Source organism: Herpailurus yagouaroundi, unplaced genomic scaffold, assembly GCF_014898765.1.
Source record: "Herpailurus yagouaroundi ecotype Mexico unplaced genomic scaffold, PumYag 196, whole genome shotgun sequence".
Lineage (NCBI taxonomy): Eukaryota > Metazoa > Chordata > Mammalia > Carnivora > Felidae > Herpailurus > Herpailurus yagouaroundi.
The window spans coordinates 15,335,450-15,352,129 of NW_024412427.1; the positions used below are offsets into that span (position 1 = coordinate 15,335,450).

A 16,680-nucleotide genomic window follows, 5' to 3' on the forward strand; every position below is an offset into this window, starting at 1 on the left:
AACTCTTCAGAGACTGGGGTTTTCAGTGCCTTGATGGTCAAGAGCACTGGCTTTGCAGCCAGATGCAGTCCAGCTCCCAATCCTGAATCCACTTCTTGGTGATTGAGCTATACATCCTTTGACTTTGAAATTTTCATTTGTGTGGCTCACACATTCCAAACTGAGTTCCTAGTCTGCTCTCAGACATTCTCTTCTCCCCTTCCACCAGGTTCAGTATGTGGCACATCCTCTACCCGTTTGGTCAAACCAAGAAGGGACCCATGTTCTACACCCTCACTTGTTCACTCTTGTCTGCCTGCTCGAGGCCCTGCTGGTTTTACCTCCTAAACACTTGTGGAATCTGTTTCTTCATCACGATCATCTCTTGCCCGAATGAAAACTATTACTTCCTAAATGGCCACCCCCATCTTGTTTTGCCCGGTGTCAGCTCTGCCTTCTCCTTCATCCAAGGTGGTCTTCTACGACACAGATCTGATTATACCCCTTTCCTGCATAAAGAGTTTTGTGGTTTCTCATTGCTCTTGTATAGTCAGAGTGCTTGGTATTTTGTAAATGGTAATGGTGTATAGCATATGGTATATTGTATATGGCATGAGGCATATGGTATATGGACTATGGCTTGTAGTGTATGGTATATGATATGTGGTCCATCCTTCCATGACTGGCTTGGCCCCTAGAGTCAAAAGGCTTCCCACCTTTACTGGTACCAACGACCACACAGGAAACCGTTATTAAGATGAATATTAACAGGCGGGTCTTTTCAGGGAGTACTTTCAGGACCAAACATGTGGAAGGGAGGAGAAGGGAGTAGGAATGTGTAAAAGAAGTTGAGCTGCCGTGAGGTCCCAATGAAGATTCAGCCGATCTCCTATGTGATCTGGTGCTAGGATGTGATTTCAGAGTTGTCCTGAGCTGGGGTGAGCGGGCTGGGCCTCTATATCCCCATGTTGAGGAGCCCCTGGATGTGGCAGGTTACTGGGCATGACCTGGGGCAAGGTGGCTGTCCTCAGCTGAGGCCATCTCAGAGAGGGTCACAGCCCAGGGCCACCTCCTGTGACCTGGTGCATCACAGCATCCACCTTGCTCTGCAGAGCCCCTTCGAACTCTGTTCCTTGACGTCAGCACATGGATTAACCCCCCTCCCCCCCCCACATTGAGGTCCTTAGAACTACCCCACTCATCCAGGGGCCTAGAGGTCTCTGAGCACACCTGGACGAACTGGGCTTTACCACTTGGAAAAGTTTAGGATGAATGCCATGGGGGACTGAGAAGTAGCTCCTTCTGGGATCTCTGAGTGCCTGGCTCTGGAGTGAGCTGTGGCAGAGGACAGAGGAAGGAGGAGAAGAAACCTCAGACCTGAAGGGAGATAAAACCTGGATATAAACACAAACCCCCCCCCACCACTCATTTCCTTGCAGTGTCCCCCAGCGGGGTGCAAAAGGAAGATAGAGAGCTGAGGACAAGATGTTAAAGTTTTTTTTTATTGGACTCAATTTTGTGAAACAGTTTTACATTTAGAAAAAACTTGGAACAATCCTTCAGAGTTTCAATATACAGCTGCACACAGTTTCCCCTCTTATTAATGTCTTACAGTAATCTGGTATATCTGTTATAACTTAATGAACCAATATTGGTACATTATTATTAAGCAAAGTCCATAATTTTTCTAGATTTTACTTGACTTGGGCTACTAGAAGAAAACACTGTAAACTAGATGCCTTGAACAACAGGAACTTCTTTCCCACTGTTAAGGAGGCTGGAAGTCTGAGATCAGGGTGCCGTGATCATTGGGTTGGGATGTGTGTTTGCCACAATAGCAAAGCAGGTGGTTATGTAGTCTCCTGGTTTCCCGCGATAAACCTGCGTGACATTGTACAAAAGTGAAGAAATGGCAAAAGGGAATGGGCACAAAGCTGAAAGTGGACAGGAGAAAGGAGAAAAGATGAGGTTAGAGGTCAAGTTCAAACTGAATGTGAGAGGGGTTCATGAAGCCATGGCGGCCTTCATGGGAAGGCTGCCGGGAATACCGTTGCCCGAGTCTAGATATGCACCCAGAGGAGCAGAGTGAAGATAAACTTACCACGTACCTGAGGAGGTGGGGCTGGGGGTGGGGGCGGGGACAGGGAATGTCCCGGAGGGAGTGACACCAGCATATATTCACATTAATATTGTAAAGATATCGCAGCATTGGAAGTGCAAGGGATGGAATGTTAGAAACTGATCCCAACTGAGAAAGGAGTGACACTGTGGTTAGAAGAAGGCAAGCCCTCTGCAAACTACTCTTGATAAGTCTTTACAAAAGATAAAACACTTCCCTTTTCAACATTTCTAATGTTTGCAATGACCCCATACCAAATGAATAACAGCTTTACTTTTCTTTTTTCATGTCCTTATACATTCCTAACTGATAGTTGGAGGGCTTCTAATGTGTTGAAAGAAGTTTTTAAAGGTCACAGAAAAATTGTTACTTTTCTCCTCCGATTATTGAGATCACTTCGCTTGCTTTCAGTGGCGCTGCCATTGCCTAAGTCCTGCGTCACTGTGCAAAGTGAGCACTGTCTCCATTTATCTTGTCAGCTGATCTTAAGTTCTAGGGAAACAACTGAGTTTGGGTTTGAGCTGTGAAAACACACAGTGAGAGACAGGAATTGGTATTTTATGTGGGTGGTTTAAAGAAGGTGCTTTTCATAAAGTGACTGGTCAGCAGAGCTTGAAAGGGGGAGAGACCAAGCCGTGCACATCTGTAGGGGGAAGAAGCACAGAAGGGAGACAATTTGACCTCCATTTCCAAAGGGTCACTGTGGCGGAACCCGGAGAGTCTGTTAGGCACGTGGCAATGGCCCAGGAAGGGATGCTGGTGGCCGGGACCAGGGGGCAGCCCGGGAGCGAGCAGTGTGCAGGTGCTGGGTGGAGCTCCCTGGTGGGCGGGAGGAGGCTTGCCCTCGCTCCTGAGAGCTTTCCAGGAATTTTGCAAGCTAGTTGTTCCACTGTTGGCAGCTTGAAATTGGCCGCATTGGAAGTGTAGACACCGCAGAAGTGGACAAGCACTACAAATCAGGCTTCTTTTTCCTCCTGAGAAGTGGATTGTTGAACATTTACCATGTCACCACTGGACATAGCATTATGAAGGCAGAATTGAACATGGGGTATAAAGAAGGAAACCAGGGAAGGGTCCAGGTTTCAGGACTGCCAGCACCTATACATGAGCGGGGGGATCAGGAAAGATGAAGCTGAATGGGGAGCTGGTGTCCCCGTCACAGGGAGAGGAAGGAAACCTCTCTACTTTGAGTAGAAGGACATGTAGGCAAAGTGGAAGGAGAATCATTTCTCTTCTTCCACCCAGGATGGGATTCATTTGCATTCAGGAGGCATTGGAGAACCTCACTGAGGCTGGCGAGTCTGGGGGTTGGCAGGAATGGCCCATGAGAGCACGGCCTTGAGTGTGTACTTAATGGGGGCCACGGTCCCCAGGAAATGGATGAGAGATAGCCTGGTACACGTACACGTGACTTGTTTCTCACATTCTAGGAAGATACCCGTGTGTCAGTTTCCAGAGCATGTTCCCATGGCCCCTGCTCAGGACCAGGTATGAAGACCAGCTCGGGGGCATCAAGGACTGGGAGAGGAGCAGCAGGAACTGTGGGCAGGTGGGTCTCTGGGGAAGCGGGCATCTGGGGCAGGGTTGTGGAAGCTTCTAGTTGTTCCTTGTCTTAGGCTGGGCCCCTCAGGGAAGGAAGGAGGCAGCAGAGACCGAGGATGGCATGTAGCAGGGGAGGAAGGAAGGAGCTGTGGACCCATGTTCACATTTGATTATCTGCTCATCATTCCAGAAATGTTCTCCACGTGTCTCCTATGTCCTCGGTGCTATTTTCCTCCTGGGTCACCTGTAGTGAGAGGACAGGCGGTCCCTGACATGGACTGTGCCTCCTCAGCCTTCCTCCCTAGGTCCTGATCGCCCTTCCCCATCCTCTCCAGTCTGTCCCACGGAGGGTCAGAGCGGGAGCCGTCCTCAGAGCAGCCAGTGGGCACCTGTCACATTCCTCTAAATGTGGACACCTTGCGCCCAAATAATCTAGAGATGGTCTCCACGGGGTTTCCCACCATCCAGCCCCTCTACCCACTTCCTTCCAAGAAGCCCTAGGACTCTGTGCACATCCTTTGACAGCCCTTGACCCCACCTACTTCCTGCAGGACCCCCACAGTCTTCTTGGGAGTTGGGAACCTCTCAGAACAATCCCTGAGGCTCCAGAGGGTGTGGACGGAGATGCGTCACCTGCTCTTTACTCCAGGTGGGCGCTGACCCTGTATGACCTGTGGGCTGCCCCTTCCACTGACCTGGCTCCTTCTAGGACTGACCTGGCTCTGTCCTCCTTGTCCATGACTCACAGTCAATCCATCGCTTCCTGTGGCCATAGATGGCAGAGACAAAGACGAGTAGCAGCAGCTTGGGGCCCAGGGAGAGAGCCACCAAGAGTGAAGGAGAGAGTTCTAGGTCTGAAAATGAAGGGACAGGAGGCAGCATCAGAGAGGGATCCAGGAGTCCACTCCCAGGGGCCTCCACTTACCCCAACCGAGGGAACCTGGGCCCATCAATGGTCTGAAGCTCATGAATTTCCCCTGTGAGAGGCTCGAGGCAGAATTCAGGGTAAGAAGTACTTCCTTTCACTCACCTTTTACCGGGCTGCCAGCTCTCCTTCCTGAGGGAAGACATGGGGACAATGAGAACTCAACAACATGCAAGTGAGCTTTACTGACTTGTTCCCCACACCCCATGGGGCAGGTCTGACACTCTCCTTCTGAGGAGGGAACAGGCTCATAGTTTACGGAGGGTCACAAGATGAGTGGGAAATCACTCACTGCTGTCCCGTAGGGTGAATCTGTGACCTTGTCTTTTGGACCAGGACATGTCCAGCCTTTCAGGGTCATAGCGATGAATATCAGCCCAGCCTCGAGTACATTGAGGACAATGTCATGGTGAATGAGGTGCAAGGCTGTCCTGCTTTCTTCCACGCACGGGCCTTGATGACCCCGTGTTCTCACGTGTTGAAGGAGCCCTCAGGGTGACCTGACCTCACAAGACCTGCTGCCTGGACAACACCCTAGAGAGGTAAGAAATGGGGCTTCAAACACCATCCAGACCCCGGTGCCAACATCAGGTAACATCTTTCTGTTGCACATAGATCATTGTTCTGGATGCATAGCTTCAGATTCTTTGCCTTTTTATAATGATTGCTCTTTGCTCTTAGATTTACATCAAGAAGTTCCAGTAAGTTTTTGAAATATACAGAATAATCTTTGAGGAAGAGGCAGAGACACCATTTTTACCCCTGGCATGTTGGCAGATGGTGGGTCCTAGCTGGGTGGCCCTCTGATCTTATACTCAGTTGAAACAGGTGCATTGCCCATGTTTGCACCTGCTTCTAGAGGGCAGCCTGCAGCAGAGGCCTGGAGGAAGAGCGGGTACAGAGGTTTCTCCCCTCCGCTCCATTTTAAAAAGTCAGTAATAGCATCCGGCTCGCCTGTTCTCTGTCCAAGTATGACTCTTCTGTGCTGCCTTGTGTTCACTATCTCCCTTTGCCAGTCTTGCCTCCTTCCCTGTCTCACATGCACGTGAATCGGGCAGCGCTCCACAGTGAGCTATCCCCCTTCTCGTATATCTTAGAGGCTACTTCCCAAGGCAGGTGACCTGCGGAGTTTGTCTGGGAGGGGTCTGGAAACCCAGCTCTAAGGTGCAGAGACAGACCCGGGTCTCAGTCAGCTGACTGGCCAAGAGGTCCCCAGCCTGGTGGGTGGCGGGGCAGGGGTAGGGCCCAGCCATCCCTGCTATTGTCACTGCTAAAACCTCACAGTGGTGACCTGGGATGATGTGAGCAGAGGATGGGAGTACCCTGGCAATCTGGAAATGAGTTGGGAATTACAGGAACTATGGGATTGGATGGGTGTTGCTGGGCTGATGCCTTTCAGAGAAAGACGATGCAAACTGAGACCAATGAATCACACCTGAAAGGTCAAGTGTGAAAGAGGACATCCGGGCAACATTGTAGACTCACACCTCCTAGAGCCGGAGGGAAGAAAAAGCTAAGGACATAATTGAGTCCACCATCACCATAAGAGCATCGGCGCTACAGAGAAGACTGGATTCTCAGCTTCAGTGCACCTGCTTTGCCAGAACAGGGCCGTGATGGGGAACGATGGGAGACAGATACTGAAATATGTGGGATAGGGACTTTGGAGACAGGGCATTCAAAGCCCTCAGGGCACTTGTGTCTGCTGAGGACAAGGCAGCACCTTAGTTACTCATCTCCAAATAGAACTTCTAAACCCAAAGGAAAAAGAATAAAAGGACAGTAAATTCTATGGAAATCTGGTTCTCAAGAGTCCTTGAAGACAATGCCCAACCTTCAAAATCTCTGGGAGACAAAAGAGAAAAGTCACCAAATCCAAAAGCTCAGTCACTTACACCGCTGTCCTCCTACCCTCACCAGCTGAAGGAAAGGGCAGGTGAAGGGGCCAAGGAGCCTGAAAGTTATTTAGAAATCCCACTGCCAATATTAAATCCAACTTAAATTAGAAAATATTGAAATGTGTCCCGCACCTCAGGACACAGATTATAGGAAACTGTTTCAAAGTATGCCTGACTTGCGACTTGGGATGGTTGGCCCAGATCCCTCAGAGTCTGTGAATAGGGTACCTTCCATGGCAAGAGAGACTTGTGTGGTCATTAGGTAGGGTTTTGAGTGGGTCGTTATCTTGGATTATCAGAGTGGAGCCAACAGAATCACAGAGACCTTTACAAGTGAAGGAGGGAGGCAGGAGAGTGGGAGCAGGAGGCATATTGACCGCAGCAGAAATAGGTCAGGAACGGGACCCTAGGCACTGGAACAGCAAGGACCCAGACTCTACCCCGGGGCGGCCAGAAGGAACGCTTCCTGACAACTCATTTCAGACTTTCTGCCTCTGGAAATGGAAGAAAGGAACGTGTGTCATTTTAAGCCACTGAGAGTGCGCTAATTTCTACTGCAGCCATAGGAACCTGAAACAGGGAGGCAGGGGCATTTTAAGAGAACCGTGCCAGAGTATCAAGAAGACGGTTGGAGCTTTCTTCCGCTGTGACCAGGACAGTGAGTGTGCAGAGACAGCAGGGCTGTGCCTCAGGCTGCTTGGCGTTTAACCTTGGCTCCTTGTTTTCCTGCTCGGGTCAGATCCCCTGAGCCTCGGTGTCCCCGTCTATGAACAGGGAAGACGAGGCCCCTCCCTGTAGCTCTGGTGATACGGAGTAGCTTTCATGATGAAGATACAGTATCTGGCCTGGTGCCGCCCAGGGTCCTCCTTCATCGGTTCTCACCTGAATGGGAAGCTTCGGGAAGAGGAAGAAGCAATCTGCTAGAGGCACAGGTCTTCCTGGTGGTGGAGCCAGGTACTAGCTGTGCTGCTGAGACAAAGGATGCACCCCTGGGACCTTCCGTAATACCTGCACCATCAGAAAAGCCACCTTCCCTGCCTATGGCCAAGGGATGTGCAAAGACTCAGTTGCTGTTATGTGAGTTAGTGCCTGAATTGCACGAGGGTTTTCTGGACAGACCCACAGCCAATACCCAACCTCTGGCCTCTCCTCCAAACTGGACTGTCTGTAGAAACAGGGAGCCTGGGCTGCTTCTCACTGTGACTTTTCTGAAGGTGAAAGAAAGACATTGTCCCACATCCCTTCCCTGGGTGCGCTTGTCCTCACCGGAAGGGAGGGGAACGTAAGCTTCATGAGACAAAAGCCGTCGCCTGTTTTGTTCCCTGCGACTTCCACAGCACCCAGAGCAGGGAAGGCACCCAGCAGGTGCTGAGTAAGTGCTGAGTAAAGGGAGTGCTGGCCACATGAAGCAGAGGTCTCTCCAGAGGCAGGGGTGAGGTGAGGCCCTGTAACTGGGAAAGTCACTCAGACTTTCGGTCCCTCATCACTGGAACCAGAGGGCTGGTCAGGATTGGAAAAGGGAAGAGCTGGGAGCCTGCAGGCTGAGGTTCCAGATTTTCCACCAATTACCAGCCATGGGGCCTTGAGCAAATAGCACAACCTCTCTAGGCCTCAACGTCCCTGATCCATGGAAGGGGCTGATTCAGGGGCACCCATAACAACACCTGATCCTTATCTGTTGCTCAAGCGATGGAGGACATTCTTATTGACTTGTTGTCACAACCAGGGGACGGAGCGATACTCACTGCTCACGGTGACCTGGGTGCCTGGTCCAGACTTAAACTCCACCTCACGGGCCCCTTTCTGGAACTTCACACAGTAGTAGGTTCCAGCGTCTGCTGGGGTGATGTTATTGATGCGGATGGAAAAGTCCATGTTGTTTCTCCTTGTGGCGTCTGAAACATTTGTTACGCGGGGAAAGTGGCCTCCTCCGAAACTGAAGATTAACTCCCGGTCTGGCCCTGTCCCCCTGAACCACCTGATTTTCCCAACGGGGACCAAGGAGGTCAGGGTGCAGTGCAGAGTGGCTGTCTCTCCAGCTGTGACAGACACCAGCTTCTCGGGCTGGATCACCTGCAGCTCCGCCTCACCTGCCACACCTGGAGGGAGAACAAAGCAGGTATTTAGCATCCTTGTGCGATCCTGTCCGTCCGCTCAAGTGTTTATCCACAACAGCTTTCACTGAGTGCACACCGTGAGCTCAGCCCGCTGCGTGTACACAGCATGTAGCCCTTGCGATGAGCCTGTGACATGGGACCCTGTTACAGACGAGGAAAGGGAAACACAGAGAGATTCAGTGATACATATATCACATTTTCTTTATCCATTCATCAATAATGGACATTTGGGCTCTTTCCATACTATTGTTGATAGTGCTGCTATAAACACTGGGGTGCATGTGTCCTCCAATCTGTGTTTTTGTATACTTTGGAGAAATATCCAGTAGTGCAATTGCTGGCTAATGGGGTAGCTCTGTCTCTAGCTTTCTGAGGAACCTCCATACTGCTTTCTAGAGTGGTTGCACCAGGTTACATTCCCACCAACAGTTTGAGAAGGTTTCCCTCTGTCCGCATCCTGGCCAACATCCGTTGTTTCCTAAGGCGTTACTTTTGGCCATTCTGACAAGTGTGAGCGGTATCTAATTGTAGTTTTGTTTTGTATTTCCCTGGCGATGAGTGGTTTTGAGCATGTTTCTTCACGTATCTGTCAGTCGTTTGTACGTTTTCTCAGCCATCCAAAGGAATGCAATATTGCCAATAGCAATGATGTGAATGGAACCAGAGTGTGTTATGCGAAGGGAAACAGGTCAGTTGGAAAAAAGATACCGAATGATTTCAGTGATAGGTGGAGTTTAAGAAACAAAACAGATGAACAGAGGGGAGGGGAAGGAAAAGTAAAATAGGATAGAAATAGAAAAGGAGCAAACCATAAGAGACTTTTTAGCTATAGAGAACACTGTGGGTTTCTGGAGGGGAAGTGGGTGGGGGGATGGGCTAATTGAGTGATGGGCATTAAGAAGCAGAATTGTCGTGAGGAGCACTGGGTGTTATATGTAAGCAATGAATTATTAAATTCTATTCCTGAAACCAATACTACACTATATGTTAACTAACTTGAATTTATTTTGTTAAATATAATTTATTGTCAAATTGGTTTCCATACAGCACCCAGCGCTCATCCCAACAGACATAAATAAATGGAAAAACCTCCTCTGTTCGTGCATTGGAAGACTTCATATTGTTAAGATGTCAATACTACCTAAAGCGATCTACAGATTCAATACAGTTGTTATCAAAACCCCCATGGCATTTTTTTTTTTTTTTTTTGCAGAAATGGAAAAGCCCATTCTAGAATTCATATGCAGTTTCCAGGGACCTAGATCACCAAACAATCCTGGAAAAGAAAATAGTTGGGAAACTCATACTTCTTGATTTAAAAACCTACTACATAGTATAATAATTAGAGTACTATAGTACTGAAAAGAATAGAGGGATAGAGGGGCGCCTGGGTGGCGCAGTCGGTTAAGCGTCCGACTTCAGCCAGGTCACGATCTCGCGCTCCGTGAGTTCGAGCCCCGCGTCGGGCTCTGGGCTGATGGCTCAGAGCCTGGAGCCTGTTTCCGATTCTGTGTCTCCCTCTCTCTCTGCCCCTCCCCCGTTCATGCTCTGTCTCTCTCTGTCCCAAAAATAAATAAATGTTGAAAAAAAAAAAAAAGAATAGAGGGATAGAGCAATGAAATTGAATAGAAAGCTAGAAATAAACCCTCACATATATGGTCAAAAGATTTTCAACAAGAGTGCCAAGACCATTCAGTGAGGGAAAGAGTACTCTTTTCAACATGAGATGCTGGGAAAACGGGATATCTACATGCAAAAAAAGAATTTGAACCCTCATTTTACTCTATATAGAAAAATGAGCTCATTGGATGAAGGGACCTAAATGTAAGAGCTAAATGTATAAAATTCAGAGAAAAAACCGTAGGCAAAACTCATGATATTGGATTTGACAATGATTTCTTGGATAAGAAACCAAAGGAACACATAATAAAATTAAAATATATGTAAATTGGACTTCATCAAAATTAAAAACTTTTGCATAGCAGGGGACAATATTAAAAGTGAAAGAGGGACACCTTGGTCGCTCAGTCGGTTAGACATCCAACTCTTGATTTCAGCTCAGGTCATGATCTCACAGTTCATGAGTTCAAGCCCCAGGTTGGGCTCTGTGCTAACAGTGCAGAGCCTGCTTGGGATTCTCTCTCTCTCTCTCTCTCTCTCTCTCTGTCTCTGCCCCTCCTCCACTTGCACTCTCTCTGTCTCTCTCAAACAAACTTACAAAAAAAGTGAAAGAACTCACAGAATGGGGAAAATATTTGCAAAGCATATGTCTCAGAAAGAATTAACAACCGGCATATATAAAGAATTCCTACAATTCAACAAAAAAATGTCAAATAGCCCTGTTAAAAAATGGACCAAAGACTAGAATAGACATGTCTACAAAGAAGATACTCAAATGGTGAGTAAGCACAAGATATTGAACATCACTAGTCATTAGAAAAATGAAAATCAAAACCACAATGAGATACGCTTTCATCCCTGAGAATGGCTTTTATCAAAAACAAAAGAAAGCAAAACCAAAATACAAGAAAATTAAAAATCAGAAAATAAGGCTTGAGTAAGCTGTGGAGAAACTGAAACTCTTGTATGTTGATGGTAGAAATATAAACTGGTGCGGCCGTTGTGGAAACAGTTGTGTTATCATTAATCATTAAAATTTAAATGTAGAATTTGTATGATCCAACAATTCCACTCTTAGGTAAATATCCCCCAAATTACAGGTAAGTACTCAAATACTTGTACATCCTTGTTCATAGCAGCATTACTCATGATAACCGAAAGGTAGCAGAAAAAATTCATTTCTACCCATAGATGAATGGATAAACAAAATGTTGCTGTATGTATGTATGTGATATATATATATATATATATATATACACACATATACACACATATGTATATATATATATACACACACATACACACACACACATATATATGTATATATATGGAATTTTATTCGGCCTTAATAAGCATTAATAAGCAATGATAGTCTTGGGGTGCCTGTGTGGCTCAGGTGGTTGTGCGTCTGACTTCGGCTCAGTCATGATCTCACGGTTTGTGAGTTCGAGCCCTGCATGGGTCTCACTGTTGTCAGCAAAGAACCTGCCTCGCATCCTCTGCACCTCTCTTTCTGTGTCCCTCCCCAGCTCACACTCTCTTTCTCAAAAATAAACAAACAACAATAACAGCAGTGACAACAACCAAGAGCAGTGATAATCTGATATGTACTGTAATCTGGATGAACCTCAAAAGTATCATTCTAGGGTGACACATGCCAGATACAAAAGGACAGATACACGGTTCCATGTATATGAAGTACCTAGAAAAGACAGATTCATAGATACTAAAAAGTAGTTGCTGTGGGGGTGGAAGGAATGGAGAATTCTTGCTTAACGGGTACAGCGTCTGCTTAGGATGTTGAAAAAAATCCTGAAATTTGCAGTGGTACCAGCTTCACAACTATGTGAACGTACTTAATGCTACTGAATTGTATCCTGAAAAATGGCTAAAATAGTAGATTTCGTGTTATGTATATTTTAGCACAGTAAGACATATCTACTCAAACAAGGTGATCCCCCCCCCCATGTAGAGCCTTTCAATTGGACTAAATGGCTCAAGGAGAAAGAAAATGTATCATTCCAGGGGCTCATGCATTTGAGAAATCTGCCCCCGAAGGGGGAGATAGAACCATGGGAATGTCTAAGCAGGGGAACTAGTAGGCTACAAAATTGTTCATGTTCTGCAAAGAGTTGTGGGACGTTGCCTATGGCTGAACATTGAGTTATGCATTGAAAGGACGCGAGCCGCCTTTGGAGCAATCGTTGAACTGCGTGTGCCAGACTTTGCAGGTGGATTTCACTGCCTCAGTGACTAGCCAGTCTCTGAAGACACAGAGAAATACAAAATTATTCCTTATTACTGGAAGTGTCCTAAAAACTAGGCAGGGATATAAATCAGAGAAACGGGCTGTTCTGGCACCACACACACAACTGTGTTCTTTTCTATTGCTCAGCTACTCCTCGGGGAGAAAATTTGTGGTTCACTCTTGCAGAGTGTGAGCTGGTAAAACCCCTGCACTTAGCACGATTTGTGACCGAGCATGTCTCCTCAGGAGGGCACGTGTTACCACAGCCAGGTCTTGGGTGTGCCAAGAACATCAAGTGGTTTGGTTTATGAGTTGGGATGAGGAGATTGGGGTGAGGAAACTGAGCTGCTAAGACAAAACTGGGAAGACACAGGAATGCATTTTTGGAGGAAGACATGGAGGGACCAGGAGAGGGAGGAGGTAAGAGGGATCAGAGCATCAAGAGGAACTAGGGTGGGGCGCCTGGGTGGCTCAGTCGGTTAAGCGTCGTCGGACTTTAGCTCAGGTCACGATCGCATGGTTTGTGAGTCTGAGCCGTGCGTTGGGCTCTGGGCTGACAGCTCAGAGCCTAGAGACTGTTTGGATCCTGTGTCTCCATCTCTCTCTCTCCCTGCCCCTCTCCTGCTTACACTCTGTCTCTCTCTCTTTCTCTCTCTCAAAAATAAATAAATACTTTTTAAAAAACCTTCAAAAAAACAAACAACAGGAACCAAGGAAAGGTGTAAACTCTGCCATCTGTGAAATCTATATTCCTCATAGATTTCCATCTCTGGCCCAGGTCTCGTCTCTGAACTCTGGATTTGTATGTGCAATGAGCCACTCAACAATTTGCATAGATAGAAGCAAACCTCTCACTGTTCACACTGTCCCCAACCGAACTCCTCAGTTTCCCCCACATCCTTGTACATCTCAGATGAGGCACCTTTATTCTCCGAGATGCTCAGGTCCAAGCCCTTGGGAACCTCTCTTTCCACTCCAAATCCTATGTATCAGGAGATCCTGTTGTCTCCCCTTCTGTATGCACCCACAATCCGACCTCTTTCCCCTTCCTCTCCTGGCTGCTGTCTGGGTGCAAAATGCTTTTCCTTGTTTGCACGAACACGACGAACTCTTGAATGCTCTAGTCGCTTCTGTCTGTGCCCTATGGTGTCTAATCTCAACCAAATGCTAGCATAAGTTAAAACTCATGGTGGATCATGTCATTTCTGTCTTCAGAACCTTGCAGGGACAACCATTTTACTCAAGAGTGAAAGCCCAAACCCTTGAACAGAACAGGAGGATTCTACTCTCCTGCTGTTCCCGTGCTGTTCAGGAAGGCTCTTTCCCCAGAAGATCACATGGCTCACACCCCAACTTCTTGTAACCTTTGCTCTAATCTCCCTGTTCAGTGATGCCCACCCAGGCTACCTCTTTAAATTTTTTTTTTTCAACGTTTATTTATTTTGGGGACAGAGAGAGACAGAGCATGAACGGGGGAGGGGCAGAGAGAGAGGGAGACACAGAATCGGAAACAGGCTCCAGGCTCTGAGCCATCAGCCCAAAGCCCGACGCGGGGCTCGAACTCCCGGACCGCGAGATCGTGACCTGGCTGAAGTTGGACGCTTAACCGACTGCGCCACCCAGGCGCCCCTACTTTTTCTCTTTTAATAACCAGTATGCCCAAAGCTCACATAACAGTTCTTGGCACCTAGTAGTTACCCAGTAAATATTGGTGTAATGTGTGAATTGCCCAGTGTGATCCCTGTCTGAGACCCTGCCCTCTATTTTCGGTGGAGAATTTCTCAGGAAAATATAATGAGAAGCTGAATTTCCCATGAAGATGACTGTGGGGGAAAAAACTACTTGCATATACTCAGAAAACGGAAGAGCCCAAAAGAAACAAACCACAAATGCTCTTCCCCCCCCCCACCCTACCCTTCCCTCCACCCACTGGCAGATCTGCAGAAATCTCATGGGATGGATGTGGGGCCATAGGGTTCGAGAAGAGCAATGGTTAGACCCGTGAGATCTAGAATCAGCCTGCCTGAGTTCAAATCATGATCCTGCCTTCACCACTGAGTGACCGTGGACTTTTCTGTGCCTTCTTTGCTTATCCATAACGTAGGGGGACAGAAATGTCTACCTTGGGTACAAAGATCACAGGACATAACAGACACATACATTTCCAAGTGGGTGTGGAACATGGTGAGTGCTCAGGAAATTGGAAAGTGATTACACATGAGATTTCCTGAGGCCTGGAGGCATCAGCTGACACTAGATGGTTGGGATCAGGATATGATTACAGGAGCAGATCATACAGGCAGGATCCTCGGTATCTTGTACCCCCTTTTTTCCTCCCCACTCCGGTCCAGCATGGAGGACCTCCAAGGTAGTAACGCACAAAGTTCTACTCCTTCTACCCAGAGAGAAGTTTGCTTGTCTTAAGAGCTTGGTGGATGGTGAGCAGTACTTTAGAGAAGTAGAAAAAGTGGGTGAGGAGCTGAGAGACAGGGAACCAAACATCTGTTCACTGTGCATTTCACGTAGAGTGGACGTGGCGTGAGGAAATCGATAAGAAAGCGTTTTCAGATATCCCATACCCACGTGTGCACCCTTCCTCATGCCCAAACATGTACACACACACATACACAAGTGCATTCCCAAGTATACATGAAGTGTGGCCCAGCATGCTAGCATACAGATCACTTTGAGGATTTCATGAAATTGTCATACATGTTGAAAGCTCAGTAAAAGATTTGGCGCATAGGAATCACCCAACACATCGTTAACCAAAGTTTGGGAGGACACACAGCAGAACTGGAACTCTGAGACCTCGGAGTGTGCTAATTGATGCCTCTTCTTCTGTTTCCCTCTGTGTATTTTCTGATGTTTGTTTAGTTAGCCTCCTGAGAAGCCGAGCAGCATAACACGGTGGAAAGAATGAACCGTGCAGCTGGGTGGCCTGGACGTGAATCCCGGCAGATGCACTGACTTAGGTAGCTGACATTGGGCCATTAACTCTCTCTGCCTGAATTTCCCCATCTGCTGATCAGCAGTACAGTCCTAGCTATCAGGCAGGGGTGTTGTGAGAATTAGATCATTTAATACCTACAAACTTGTCCTTGTGACAGATGGAAGCCTCTACTGTCTGGATGCCTCTGGTAACAAGCTGTAGGTGATGGATGCATAGAGGAAATGCTCAGATCCCCGACTTCCTGCTCTCAGATGACACCCAGTCCTTGGTCTTCTGTGGCAGCCCTGGGTAGCACACCTCTGGTTACCTGCAAGCCCTTGATGTCCAGGAACATGGGAGGTGTTGTGGGATCAGGAAGAGGGGATTGTACCCCAAGGCAGTGCTTACCTGTGAGTCCCAACAGCAGAGCCAGCAGCAGGTAAGGAGGCAGGTGGGGCCCGGAGGCAGGGGCCAACATTGCGGAGGCCTGGGGACCCTGCTCTGTGCAAATGTGTATGCTGGGTAGAATGAGCCTCTGTTCTGTAGAGAGGAAAAGCCTTCCTTCTCCTGTCATTAGGGGAAGTGCCTATGATGGGGTGACATGGCTGTGGGGCAACAGTCTGCTTCTAGATTGTGAAAGAGAAGTCAGGCAGAGAAGACCTCACTTGGTGAGGGGTCCTCTTCTCTTTTTCAGAGAGTGGAGAGGCCCAGGAGAGATAATGCTTCCTGCCTGCATGGGGTCTCTGCCCCCTCCAGTGGGCCCTCCCCCCATCTTGAGGTCTTCATGGTGATTCCCCACTTGGGAGCCCCAGACCAAGGTGGATCTGCAGTTGGGGGCTGTGTCCCAAGCTCCTGAGCCCAGAACACTTAGGGGTGGCTGGCTTGTGGCCTCAGGCTCCACCAGCCTGCCAAACGATGGGGGAGATGTCTAGAAGTGAAGTAACTCCATGCTTTGGAGTTACTCAGCAGGAAGAAAAGTGGTTCACCAGAGCCTGCCCAACTTTGTGATTGAACGAGGTCTATTCCAGAAATGACTCCCCATTCCAACCCTGTAGTTGCAACTGGTAAAATTTCACCCAAAGGCATAGTACAGTGTGGACCTCTGAAGTTGTCTGTGCTTGGGGCACCTGGCTGGCGCAGTCTGCAGAACATGTGACTCTTGATTTGGGGACTGTGGGTTTGGGCCACACCCGTGCAGATTACCTAAAAAAAAAATCTTAGAATAAAAAAAAGCAGTTGTATGTGCTTACATCATCTTCTCTCCTCTTTCAGGAGAGGCAGTGGGTTATAGGTCCCAGAA

The 16,680-nt window shown here is 47.9% G+C and overlaps 1 protein-coding gene across 1 annotated transcript; it reads right to left on the reverse strand.

The window, feature by feature from the left end:
• Window positions 1-3,603: 3,603 nt before the first annotated feature.
• On the reverse strand, window positions 3,604-15,988 carry LOC121012383 (signal-regulatory protein beta-1-like). Its single transcript, XM_040447482.1, has 5 exons — window positions 15,789-15,988; window positions 8,209-8,562; window positions 4,671-4,697; window positions 4,357-4,494; window positions 3,604-3,884 (listed from the first exon to the last, which is right to left on the reverse strand). Exons 1-5 carry the CDS (start codon window positions 15,952-15,954, stop codon window positions 3,865-3,867), a joined length of 705 nt encoding a protein of 234 aa, XP_040303416.1. The 5' UTR covers window positions 15,955-15,988; the 3' UTR covers window positions 3,604-3,864.
• Window positions 15,989-16,680: the final 692 nt, after the last annotated feature.